The 13,868-nt window shown below is 36.4% G+C and overlaps 1 protein-coding gene across 2 annotated transcripts in view; it reads right to left on the bottom strand.

Annotated features, from left to right (window-relative positions):
* CASC4 (cancer susceptibility candidate 4) overlaps window positions 1-13,868 on the bottom strand; it is a 70,988-nt gene that overhangs the window by 15,144 nt on the left and 41,976 nt on the right. For both annotated transcript variants that reach the window (XM_012728773.1, XM_012728772.1), the window contains exons 5-8: window positions 12,133-12,280; window positions 11,475-11,555; window positions 7,178-7,276; window positions 6,152-6,322 (exon numbers count right to left, since the gene is read on the bottom strand). In XM_012728773.1, the coding sequence (XP_012584227.1) occupies window positions 6,152-6,322; window positions 7,178-7,276; window positions 11,475-11,555; window positions 12,133-12,280 (499 nt within the window). The remainder of the gene's footprint in view (window positions 1-6,151; window positions 6,323-7,177; window positions 7,277-11,474; window positions 11,556-12,132; window positions 12,281-13,868) is intronic.

Here is a 13,868-nt window from a genome sequence, read left to right on the forward strand (position 1 = left end):
CGGGAATCGAACTCATGCGGAAGTGGCTTTAGCTTCTCAGTGCAGTGCTTTAACCCGCTGCGCCACCAGGGAGGGCCGATTACCTTCATTTTTAACATACACTATTTTTCTAGCAAAAATATGAAAGTATTCAGTATTTCTGACCTCTTTCTGAACACTACCTTTTATGATTACTATTATTTTTGCTGTCTTAACAGAATAAGTTGTTTGTTTCCTGTAGCTTTTTTTTCTTTAAACATTTATTTATTTATATATTGTTTATATTGTTGCTCATTTTTGTACACTGGTTGATTTCTCCTGCCATGTATAATTCCCATAAAATCCCTACCACCAAGACACCCCTGAACTGTCAACCATAGTCTCTTGTGCTCTTTTCTCCCGTTTTGCTCCCTCTCCTCCCACCAGCCCCGCTGAATGTCTCTGATTTGTTGTTTACTTGCTAGTTTTGTCTTTTTCTGATTCCTTGATTTAAGTCAATAACTAAGTTCACCAAAAGCTTTCTTTGATCAATCTGAGTTTTTTCCCCCCTTTTTTTAGGCAGTTGTTACTATGTTACAATGTTGTCTCACTTATCAATAGAACTTCAATGTTCTATTCCCTCCAATAATTGTTGGAAGGAAAGGATGTGTTGAACAAATTCCACCGCCACCCCAGACCAAAGAGATCTAAGACACCAAGGACTACAAATCCCATAATGTCATCACCACCTAAGGAAGGATTGCTGGGAACTGAGCGTAGAGGTTAAGCAGTCATGTTTGGTCTATAACTAGACATGGGGACCTAGGGGGTGCTTGATTTTTCAACCAGCTCTCAGTGTGTTATTGGGGTTCCAGCTCAGTGGAACTGGTAGGACACATTCACCAATTTATCTTTCTTTTTTCCTGAGTTATTCATTTCTTCATTTCTGCCATTTGTAAATAAACCCTTTGTTAAACTTTTTGTGTGTGCCTGAAGTTGAGTCTATTATAAGTCCTTTTTAAGTGCATGGGTGATGACTCAAACAGTCAGGCCAGTTCAGGCCAACCTATTTCACATTGGGGTTGCCATTTACCAAAATAATCATTTTTGTTCACAAGGATCTATGAAGGGCAAACCCATTCTTGTGTAACTTAATGTCTTCATTTTACTCTCATTGTCCTCATTAGCTATGATAGTGGCCTATGCTGGCAGTTATTTTCATTTATCATATTGATGATATTATTGTACTGTCTTTTAGTATTTGATTTGCTGATGAAAAATCTGCTATCAATATAACTGTCTTCCTCTGGAATAATTTGCACTAATATTTTGCATTAAGATTTTCTCCTTTATTGTTTGTATACACTGAAGTTTCCCTACAATGCCTAAAAGCAAGGATTTATCCTACTTGACATTCAAAAAAAACCAGTAAAATGTTTTTACATGAAATGATTTTCATGTTTTAGTTATTGCTATATTGGCAATCTTTCTTAGCATTATTGTTTTTCATGTTTTGGAATTTGCCTTCCTGATTAATTTTCAGTGTAGAGAGAATATTTATGCTTTTTCTTTTTCTCTGTCTGTCCACCCATGTTATCTTGTTATTTTAAAGTTGCTTACACCAGATCCTCTGTCTGAGACTTTACAATTACATTTCACAGTTTTATTTCATGAAGTTACTGTGGATAGAAAAGATTCAGTATAAAACCAATTGGTAGTATAATTTAATGGAAGTTCCTATCTCCAATAAGTCTTTTAGAGTTAAACATTGCAGTTCTTGAAGTAGTCAGTCATAGCTTAATTTTCTGTACCTACAGCCAAGCTGGGATAACAAGCTGGGATAACAATCGCATACTGGCTTTAAGCAATAAGCCTGGCTTCCATTTTTAGTGATACCATTCTATCCTTGTTGCTCATAAGAGTCAAATACTTAGAAACCTGATTTTTAGACCAATAGCCAAGTAGGTCCAATCATTCAATTCTTTTCAGCATCTGGTACTTTTGCTTTGTTTCTTGACCACAGCAGATTTAATGTGTTTTCAAGGTTATTGATACATGTTAGTTCATTTTTCTTATTTTACCTATCATTGCTATATAGTGAGCAGGGAAGAGATGTCAAAGGTTAATTCAGTCATCTGGACTAGAATTACAAAAAAAATACTAAGGGCCTTCCTGATGGCATAAGGGGTTATTAATTCTCAGCACCATGAAGTTATCTGTGTGAGTTCGATTCCTGGCCCCAGGTGGCTGACCCACATGCGAAGCAGACCTCTCCTGTCTCCCCCGCAGCTCCCCTTGGCAGTATATCTCAGTAGATCTGCATGTTCTGCTTCCAACTCTGTCTCTGGTGAATCCTCTCACCCTCTCCCCACCCCCATACTTCTGGCCTGCACCCCAGCTCTTGTATTCATAAAGGAATAAATCTTTAAAAATAATAAAATAAACCAATCCAAATTTATCTTTCAAATATGGTAAACATGCCAACATGCTATTTAGCCATTTTTATATGCTGTGATAATACAAATTGATTTTTTAAAAAAGATTTATTTATTTATGCATATAGATGGGGCATGGGCCAGTGAGAGGATTCACCAGAGACGGAGTGGGGAGGGGAATAGGCAGATCGATGAGATACACTGTGGAGGGAAGCAGCAGGTAAGACAGGTGAGATCTGCTGCACTATGTGGGCCACCTTCAGGGCCAAGTATTGAATCTGCACTGAAGCAGCTGCTGCTAGTTTGCAGTGCCACACCCTAACCTCTTGTGCCACCAGGGAAGGCCCAAAATGAAATTTAAAGAAACATGCCTCCTTATGAACATAGTAATATGAATATGATTTACTGAAACAAAAGTAATAAAATTACAACTGCCAAAATTTTATGGTAATCATTAAAGTCTAAAATTTCTAGCCCCTCCTATATGTAGTCATCAGGGTTTTCAACAAAACATTCAACTTGTATTAAAATGTTATCATTTTGAACCCATAGAATGAATAGATTTATACTTATTACCTATTTACATTTCTATTTTAATTTGGATTTGTTCCTTTCTCCATATGTCTTGGATCTTCAGGTGAAGTAAAATCAAATGAAAATATGGATTGAGGTTGTATGTGTAATATCTCCATGATGCAAAGGCAGTTAAGTGGGAGAGAAAAAGAGATTCCCTCATATACTTACACTCTTTCTTCCTATTCCCACATCACAGTTTCTTTTTATCAACAAGTCTTCATTATAAGTGTTCTACCTCTGGCATTTTCAATGTGGTATCAGAGTAAGACCAGGATCTCTCCTCATGTACCATTTTAAAATATTATTCCGCAGTCTGATGCTCTATAGTTGCTAAATTTTAGTCAGTACTTCCCTCTCAAGTAAGTCCAACCTCATATACCTGTAATGCATTCTAAATAGCTAAGCCCTTGATCTGGATCACTACAAAGTTTCTCTTCTATATTTTCACATTATATAAAAGGGGCTATAGACTCAAATACCTATAGGTATCAGACAAGCAAATAAATGGATGTACTGTGTCAGAGTGGCACAATACAAAGCAGGGCATATTTCATTCTAAGGGGAACAGTCATAATTACTTAATATGTCAAATTAATTACTGGTAATTATGTCAAACATTCTGATTTAAAAGAATCCAGAACCTGAGAATTTTTGGTGAAATCTCTTGATTTTTTCACTTTGGCAACTATTTCAAATTTAAAACCTGTAGAACAAGCCAAATTCATATGTTGGCAGGATATGATGATAGATCTTCAATTTTCAATCTCTACAAAAGATTACTTAGTCAATTTAACAAAGATTTGGAAACAAAACACATAGATCTACACTAAATAAGATAAGATTCTTCAAATTTGATGAAAGCCTGGTTATTCCTATAAGTCTTAATCTCCTTAATGAAGAAGCAGGTTTATCCCTCACCTACTTGCTAGATACTCTTTTTTACCTATTCAGAATACAAATGGAGAAATGAAACCACAAAGAAAAAAAAAGTCCTTAATGTTTCTTTACGGAAAACAAAGTCAGACTATTCAAACAAATATTCTTAAAATACAGTAAACGTGGGACCTCCTAAGTGGTAAATCTCAGCAATATGAAGCTATCAATAGCCACTGTAGTATAAGAAGTGCAATCCCCAGCCAGAGAGCTGACACACATGGAGTAGCAGACAACTTCCTGTCTCACCCACTGCTCTCTTCAGCAGTGTATTTCAGTATGCTGCCTGTTTTGTTCCCTACTCTGTCTCTGGTGAATCCTCTCACTGCCTGTACCTCTGGCTTGTACCCCAGTTTTTGTATGCATAAAAAAATAAAAAAGGCAAAAATTGGGGTTATAAGTCTATAATGTTTTGATTAGCAGTTATTTAATAAATAAAAGTTTAAGTGAAGAATTTAGGTATCTACCTAATTTTTTGCATAAAGAAATGGTGAGTAGGCCAGACACAGAAGACCTATCACAGAAAGAGTGGGGAGCAGAAAAGGAGGATACACTGAAATACACTGCAAAGGGGAGCAGAGGGCGAGACAGGAGAGGTCTGCTGCACCATGTGTGGGTTAGCTCCCTGACCAGGACTCAAACTCAGACCACAGGGATAATAGTGCTGAGACTTACCCCTCGACCAGGGAGGTCCCATATGTAAATAAATTTAAACACCTCCAGTAACAAAGTGAAGTATTTCAACAAAACAATCTAACAAAATACAACAGGAGCTAATCAAATACATTACCTTGGTAATTTCAGTTTTGGGGCTGTAATTAAATAAATGCCCAAGATAGAAGACAAAGGAAAAATGGATAAAAATGACACTCATAGCCATGACAACTAACATGAGAAAAATAAGAAATAAGTTAAATAGTAAAAGGGGAGGATTAAATCAATTATTGTTATAGTTTAAGCACAATGGAATAGTGAGAAAGATCATTGTCTATATATATAGGTCTACATATGTGTTATATATATATAGGTATGAATGATATAAAAATATATTTAAAACAACTATGCAACTATGAAAAGTTTATAATATATGTAAGAAAAGTAAATCACAAAATAGTACAGCAATTATTTCCCAATCATATTTTTAACCAAAGATATAAAAATAAATACTGTTAGCATAACAATAAAATAATGTATAGTACAGCTGTAAGTTTAGAAGAAAATGATAAGTAATCAAAGTTATTTTATTTTGTCATACCCTTATGTAAACCTTTTTTGTTGAGATCAATGTTTTCAAACTAAGCCCTCTAACAAGTTTTTACAGAAATATTTTTTTCATTGTATTAAAAATATTAGCCACATTCTTATACATTCATGTAATAATTTGGTCAAGAGTGTAAGGATTCAAATTTCCAAGGAAGGAAAGTCAATTAACCTTGTACGAACTACATATTCATATTACAGAGAAATTTGAATAACTGTCACAAGACCAACAAAAATAACTTGAAAAAATAAAAAATTGTTAATACTGTAGTTAACACTGAAAAAGTAACCTGTTTACAAATAACTACCTCTAAACAGATGTTGGCATAGAAGTCTTCATAACAAACAAAAGCAAACTGTAGCTTTTAGATAGTCTGTTTTTTCAGAAATTGTGGAAAGGAAGAAGCCTTGAAAAGCAGAAGTGGTAAAACAGAATAGCAAACCCAACTAAAATATTCTGTCCTGCCCTAAATTATCTCTACTGCTTTTAGTTCTTGAGAATTCCAAACTTAGAGTAAGCATTGTATATTTATCAAAATCAAAACTTCCAAATCATTAAGCAGTTGTATTTCATTACATGATTCTCTGAATTTGACCATCTTCTTCCATTTCTCTAACACCGAAATGAAGCAAACTGAAATTTTTATTAGATGTAATTTTTATTAGCTTAACAAAATATATCTTTTCTACTTTTTCTACAAAGAATTTATAGTAATAGTAACTAATAACAATTTTTAAATTAACGTGCCTGAAATTTTATTATGTAACTATGGTGAACAACAGAAACTTTTAAGTAGCTCTATTTAAAGAATCTCTATTTAAAACTTGCCTTTCTTTTATATTTTAATACCTTCATACTTTCTCTGCACAGGATATTACAACTATGCATTCAATTACTAGAGATTATAATTATGAAAACTATAATTAAGCTTTATAAACAAACATTTAAAGAAATCTTTTCAGCATAATATTCACCAATTGATTCTTACTTTGCTTCAACTTATGAAAGTCACCAACTCTCTCCTTGGTAGCCAGCTTTAGTGTGTCTGCTTGAAGTCTGGATTCACTTTCCAAGTTTGGGCCTGGAATTAAACGCTGAAGAGGATTGGAAGGGTGCTGTTTGGAAGTACCAGGATTTCCATTGAGGTTTACATGAGCATCTATGACATAAAAACATTAAATTAAGGTCATATTTTGTCAAGGAATTTCTCAGAAGAGATAAGACACATTGTTGCCTGATACTGAGTAGTCATATAACATTTTAAAAAAGCTCGGCTCTAATTTGTTTAATCAAATCTTATAACCTGTGGTTTTAGTTGTGTGTAATCATTCCCCCATATCTCCAGTATAGATTATAAATATATTCATGAAAGGAGTATGTCCAGAGATTAAATGGCAATGATCTATAGATTTTTTCCTCCCTCATAATTCTACAGAAATATCCAAAATCCAGAAAGGCTTTTTGTAGTTCTAACCACTAATTAAGTAATTTTCACTATAAACTTGCACACCTTTTATCTCTTTAATCTTTCTCTTCCTTACCACCATGTTTTCCATCATCAAAAGCTTGATTTAGATCCTCATTATAATTAATTTTAGTCATATCTATTCTCATTTTCAGAGAACATATCTGTTAAAATAGTATTTAGCAGAAAACAAATAGTATATTTATAAGCACAAAGTAGAAAGCTTAATATAGGTAAATCTAGAAATTTATAGAAGCCCTGTATGATATAAATTTGAATATCGTTTAAAGAAAAGTAGACTGGCAGAGATGGAAGGTAATGTAGCCCACAGCAGCAGAAAAAGTAATTCTACTTTTAATAATTCATTAGATAAAGTGCATTTTAAAATCATTATTTCTCCCAAGGCTCTTCTCAAGTCGTTTGAAAATATATAACATTACTTATAAGAATGAATATTACTTTACTATGCTGCTAAATAATATGTTTTAGTGATTCTATAACAATAATAGCTTAATAAATTGTTTTTATCATGAGAATAAGACTTCATACCTGGAACCAAGTTTGAAGAGAGAGGTTGCCTAGTTGCAAGATGAGAGATTGCTTGATGACGTTCATACTGAGAAACAGAAATAGGAGGTTTCCGTAAAGCTAAAAGAAAAAAAAATATATATATATATATAATTTTCATTAACACTCAGCTAATCCTATGGTGCCTATTCTAATTTTGCAGTCTATACAGTTGATATACTACATAATTTTTGGTCAGTAAATTAACTGATTGATGCATTTTGGTAATCAGTAAATCTGATTAGAATATAAACTCCAGGAGAGTAATAACTGTTTACTGTTATTTCAACATCTAGAATAGTGCCTGGCACCCAACAGAAAGGAACTCAACAAAGATTCAATGAATGAGTGAAAAATGAATCTCTTTAGATAGAGTGCTTTTCCTTTTTTTTAAAGATTTATTTATTTATGCATACAGAACTGGGGTACAGCTACAGGTGCTGGGTGAGAAGATTCACCAGATACAGAGTGGGGAGCATAACAGGCCAGTATACTGCTGAGGGGAGCAGCAGGCAAGCAGGAGAGGTCAGCGGTGCCATGTGGATCACCTCCTGGGAAGGGGATCAAACTCGCACTGAAGCTGCCATGGCTTTGCTTAGCTTCGCAGTGCAGTGCTACAACCCGATGTGGCACCAGGGAGGACCCAGATAGAGTGATTATCAGTGCAGGAATTTTTTTTTAGATCTATTTATTTATGCATACAAGGGCTGCTTCCTGTGGCGCAAAGGGTTAAAGCACAGCACTGTGAAGCTACCCACAGCCACGGCAGCACAAGTTCGATCCCAAGCCAGGTAAGTGACCCACATGGTACAGCAGACCTCTCCTGACCCGCTCCAATGCTCCTCTCAGCAGTGTAGTATTTCTTTTTTTTTTTTTTTAAAGATTTATTTATTTGTGCATACAGAACTGGGGTACAGGCCAGAGGCTCAGGGGTGGCGAGAAGCTTCACCAGAGACAGAGTGGGGAGCAGAACAGGCAGATCGACAAAGTACACTGCTGACGGGAGCAGCGGGCCAGTTAGGAGAGGTCTGCCATGCCATGTGGTCACCTCCGGGGCAGGTGGGGAATCGAACTCATGGGTAAGTAGCTGTAGCTTAGTGCTGTGCTTTAACCCGCTGCGCCACCAGGAAGGGCCCTCAGCAGTGTATTTCAATAGCTCCACCTGTTCTGCTCCCCACTCTGTCTCAGGTGAATCCTCTCACTTCCAACACCTCTGGCCTATACCTAGTTCTTATATGCATAAATAAAAAATAAATCTTTAAATATATATATGTGTGTGTGTGTGTGTATACATATATATAAATTTATGTATGTATATAAGAGCTGGGGTTTGGGGGCCAGAGGTTTAGGGGGTAAGAGGATTCACCAGAGACAGAGTAGGCAGCAGAACAGACAGATCTACTGAAGGGAAGCAGCAGGCAAAATAGGAGTGGTAGCTTCATAGTGCTGAGGTATAATGCCTTGTGCCACCAGGGAGGCCCAGCAGTAGGACCTTTTTACATAGAGTATAAGTGATAATTGGCGCAAATTAAATGAAACAATGAGAATATGCTATTCTAGGTTGCTCAGATTTTATTTACTTTTAAAAATATTTATTTTTATTTTATTTATGCATATAAGAACTGGGTATAGGCCAAAGGTGTGGGTGAGAGTATTCACCAGAGACAGAGTAGAGAACAGAACTGGAGGGTTTATTGAGATGCACCACTGAGGGGAGTAGCAGGGCGAGACAGGAAAGGTCTGCTGCACCATATGTGGGTCAGCTCCTTGGCCAAAGAATGAACTCAGGTAGTAGCAGTGATAATGCTGAGACTTATCCTTTGGCCACCAGAGAGGCCCAAAGTTGCTCAGCTTTTAAAGATTTATTTATGCACACAAGAACTGGGGTACTGGCCGAGGTGCGGGAGTATGTGTGTGTGAGAGGATTTACCAGAGACAGAGTAGGAAAAAGAACAGGCGGATCACTGAATTACACTGCTGAGGGGAGCAGCGGGAAAGACAGGAGAGGTGCTGCACCATACAAGTAGCTCCCTGGCTGGGGATCAAACCCGTACTACAGTGGCTGCAGATTGCTTCGCAGTGCTATGACAATCCCTTGTGCCACCAGGGAGCCTAGTTGCTTAGATTTTAAATAAAGATTAAATATGACATGAAACATGCTGATTTTATTTTTTATTTTAAAGATTTTTTTTAATTATGCAAGAAGTGGGGTGTAAGTCAAAGGTGTGGGGGTGGGGAGTGGGTGTGTTGCAAGATTCACCAGGGACAGAGCAGGAAGCAGAACAGGCAGATCTACTGAAGTACATTGCTGAGAGGAGCAGTGGGTGAGCAAAGAAAGGTCTGCTGTGACATGTGGGTCAACTCCCTGGCCTGGGTTGGAACTCAGGCCACAGTGGCTGGGGATAGCTTGATAAAACTGATAGCACCACCAGGGAGGCCAACTTTTTATTTTATTTTTTTGAAGATTTATTTGTTTATACATATAGAACTGGGGAATAGGCCAGAGGTGGTGTGTGTGTGTGTGAGAGGATTCACCTGAGACAAAGCAGGGAGCAGAACAGGCAGATGTACTGAAATACACTGCTGAGGGGTGCAGTGGGTGGATCAGGAGAGGTCTGCTGTGCCATGTGGGTCACCACGCTGGCTAGGGACAGAACTCATGCTGTAGTGGCTGCAATAGCTTCATAGTGTTGTTCTTTAACTGGTTGTGCCACCAGGGAGGGCTCAAGATCTTATTTTTGAAGACACATTTTAAATAAAGGACTTTACTAACAAAAATGGACGTATTTATCATTGGACTTTGTTCTCCTTTAAGAAGTAATACAATAGGCCCTCCCTGGTGGCGCAGCAGGTTAAAGCACAGCACTAAGAACCTTAAGCCACTTCTGCATGAGTTCAATCCCTGCCTGCCCCGGAGGAGATCCACATGGTGTGGGAGACGTCTCCTGACCCACCCGCTGCTCCCCTCAGCAGTGTACTTCCTCGATCTGCCTGTTCTGCTTCCCACTCTGTTTCTAGTGAACCCGCTCACTCTCCACATCTCTGGCCTTTACCCTGGTTCTGTATGAATAAATAAATAAATCTTTAAAAAAAAAAAGACAATAAGGAAAGAAATAATTTTTCACTCACTACTACTGACTCTACTACAACCTGGGAAGCTCACAGAGAGCAAAGAAAGAAATCAGAGAGAAGGGAAACAGATTAAGAGAAAGAAAAAAAAAAAGAAAGTCCACCTGTAAGATATGAGTAGTGGCAATTTTATTCCAATATTTTGGTGTGGCAAGGACAATGCTATATGATCTTATTTCATTACATTTTTCTTGAGCACATAGGAAAATCAGTCTTCTACAGATAAAACTGGGTTCTGAACATGAGGATATAGGTGAAACTAAAGTGCCACTTCCAAGTCTAGAGATAAAATCTGTAGAAATCACCGATAACCTTTCTTTCCTTCTAACTTAGAAGGTACATATGCAGATGCTGTTATCAAATAACAGAAGTGGTCATTGCCTGGAGAGTGCTGTAATGAGCATATATCAGACTGTAATAGGAACAATAAATAAAACTTTATTGTTTTTAAGTCACTGAAATTTGAGGACTGTTTGTTAATACTTCATGGCCTAGTCAAACCTAACTCGTACACTGGATTATTTTACAAACCTCAAAATTTATTTCAATGACAATATTTCACTTATTATTATATGGAATTTTAGACATAAGGACACAAGAAATTTAAAATTTTCTCTAAGACACATTAATGAAGAATGAGATATAATGAACAGAGTAGCCCTAAGAGGAGATTGAAAAAACATAGTGACTAAACTATTGAAATTATGAGAATGAACTGAAAAGAAAAAATTCTACAAACGTATACATGAATATACTATGTAGTAGTATTAAAGCACACTGACAACACATTGATCTGCAAACATTTAGTATAAAATAAATGAGTCACATGTATAAACATTCAGTAAATACAAATAGCTCTAACGGAGTGTAACCGCCATGAACAATAACCCTAAGTCATCAAGAAAATGTTCAAATACAGTTGACTCTTACCAAAGTAAAGTGCTTTATACATTTTAGCAAGTTTTCAAAAAATTATACCCAAGCAACTGGCTATAAAACAATTATAATCTAATAACTAATGAGTACTTAATTGAAAATGTCAATCATCCAGGTAACTGTGACTTTTTAAAGCATTACTCAAAATGAGAAGAGAGTCACATGAAAAATAATATGACGGCTTTAGGTAATTTCTTTAATCAACTTTACTTACCAGTGGGAAGGTCATCAACTTTTGCCAACTCATTCTCTTCTATTCCAGGCATTCCTGCATCACCACCTCTCTTGATTTGTTCTGCACACACAGCAAGAGACATAATTCTATATTTCTCCTCATATAGTTTGAAAGAATATAAAAATCAGCTTATTAGGTTACATTGATTTGATCTTGCTTTAAACATAGCTGCAACTCTAAGGCAACTTAATTCTGTTTTATTCTTTATAAGGACCCAAATTTGCAACAAACTAGAAACCTAAGCATAATGGAGCTAAAATAAAACATTATTCTTTATGATTGGAAATGTTCACTTCAATAGGCTTCCCGGGTGGTGCAGGGGTTAGTCTCAGCACTATCAAGCTATTGGGCAGCCACTGCAGCATAAATTTAATCCCTGGTCAGAGAGGTGACCCACATGGCACAGCAGATCTCTCCTGTCTTGCCTGCTCTCCCCTCAGCAGTGTATTTCAGTTGATCTGCCTGTTTTGCTCCCCAATCTCTGGTGAATCCTCATCCCCACACCACGGCCTATACCCCAGCTCTTTATGCATCAATAAATAAAAATAAATGTTAAAAAAAAGAAGAAAAATGTTCACTTGAAAATGAGATAACAAAGTCAATGTCCTATTAACACAAAACAAAACAGGAGTAATACCTTTTCCATGTGAAACATGATTGCTTGAAGGTTCTTCATTCTTCTCTGCAGCATTCTCAGCTACTTTTGGAATATTTTTCGGTACTACATGATTGTTTATGCCCAATTCATTTTCACCTTTTGATTGAACCTGGTTGACCTCTTGCTGCTGTTGAAGATTTGTAAAGTAGATATTTTCAGTTCAAACATTAAACTACTGACATAACAATTAAATGTTCTGAAACATTTCATTTTTTTAAATATAAACAATACCTATAATACAAATTTCAAATACTTGCAGATGGGATATGCTATTATTTTCTGTCCAGTCATTATACCTGATACAAAGTAAAAGATTAGCACTTTTAAAAGCCTCTCACCACAGTAAATATTAACCTAAAATGTTGGACAGAGGTAACTCTTCGGCTATACTTGAGGGAGTGACTCTGCAAGACGACAGTCTCATTGAGCACTACTGCTGTGAAGTACCAACTCTTGGGCCCTGTGGGCAAGATGGGTTCGCTATAGGTATATCTTCTAATCAGTCAGGATGGGGGAAAACTGGAGGAACATAGTGACTCCTCAAGTATGATAGATGACTACTGATATTATCTAGTATTTAAGAAGAAAGAGTAAAGGTAGAAAACAAGCAAACTTCCTCCAGGTACACTGGCTACCTAGTCATAGAAAGTAATGGCAAAACAATATAAATGAGAGTCAATCTGCTCCTAACCATACCATCTCCTTGGAAACTTAAATCTTCAGGGATATAATTAGGTCTAATTCAGTTCTATTGGTGGAACAGTTTTCTCTCTTGGTTGCCTCACCTTATAGAAAACTGTGACAGGTAAGGAGTCAAGTATAGGTTCAGGTTACCACATAGGCCCTTCTACTTGATATTTTATACATACATAAATACCTTGTGAACTCTAAAGCACTATGAATATAGTTTTAGTAATGTTATAAAGACAACAGAACTAGAAATCTGTAAGAAATCTAGAAAAACAAGCCAAAATTTAAAATTTGTCACAATGGAAAAGAAAGGCAACTTCAACAACCAGGTATTGGTATTCAAGTATACCTGGCAAATAAAATAACAAAATATTTGCAATGTGCATCACATTTTACAAATTACTTTCAAATCTATCCTTCATGGAGAGAAATGCACAATTTTAGGGAAATCAAATAAAACTGAGGATTAAAGAAGACTTATGTAGCTTGAGTCAGGTCACAAAGCTAAGGAATTAAAGAAAAGGGCTTCAATCCACAGTCTTTCTCATACCCACGTTTTATAGGAAGTTGGTGCACCACAGCTAGTTCTGAGGGCTTAACTGTTAATGAGAGAAATGTCTGAACTTTTTTAACATGTCAATATGAAGACCAAGGGAGAGAAAATCCATGAGGTATACAACCTGAAGAGCCTTCCAGCACTCTGCATTTTCTTTACATATTGTATCATAAGGCTATTTTCTATAGTGCTCCACTGTTACGTAGATACGGACAAAACAAAAATTAAAAGTCAACAGACTACTGTTCAAAAACAGTATTTCACTTAAAATAGTTAATGAAGCTGTGATCCCTCTTGTGCTTCTTGTACTGTGCTAACAGCACCTTTGTGAATGGACAATGTTCAACATCACTCATAATAAGGGAGATACAAATTAAAACCACAATGAGATACCACCTCACCCATGTGAGAATGGCACATCTTCAAACAACTAGCAACAACAATTGTTGGCGAGGATGTGGAGAAAAAG

The sequence above is a fragment of the Condylura cristata genome, unplaced genomic scaffold (assembly GCF_000260355.1).
Source record: "Condylura cristata isolate star-nosed mole 26May11 unplaced genomic scaffold, ConCri1.0 scaffold00023, whole genome shotgun sequence".
NCBI lineage: Eukaryota > Metazoa > Chordata > Mammalia > Eulipotyphla > Talpidae > Condylura > Condylura cristata.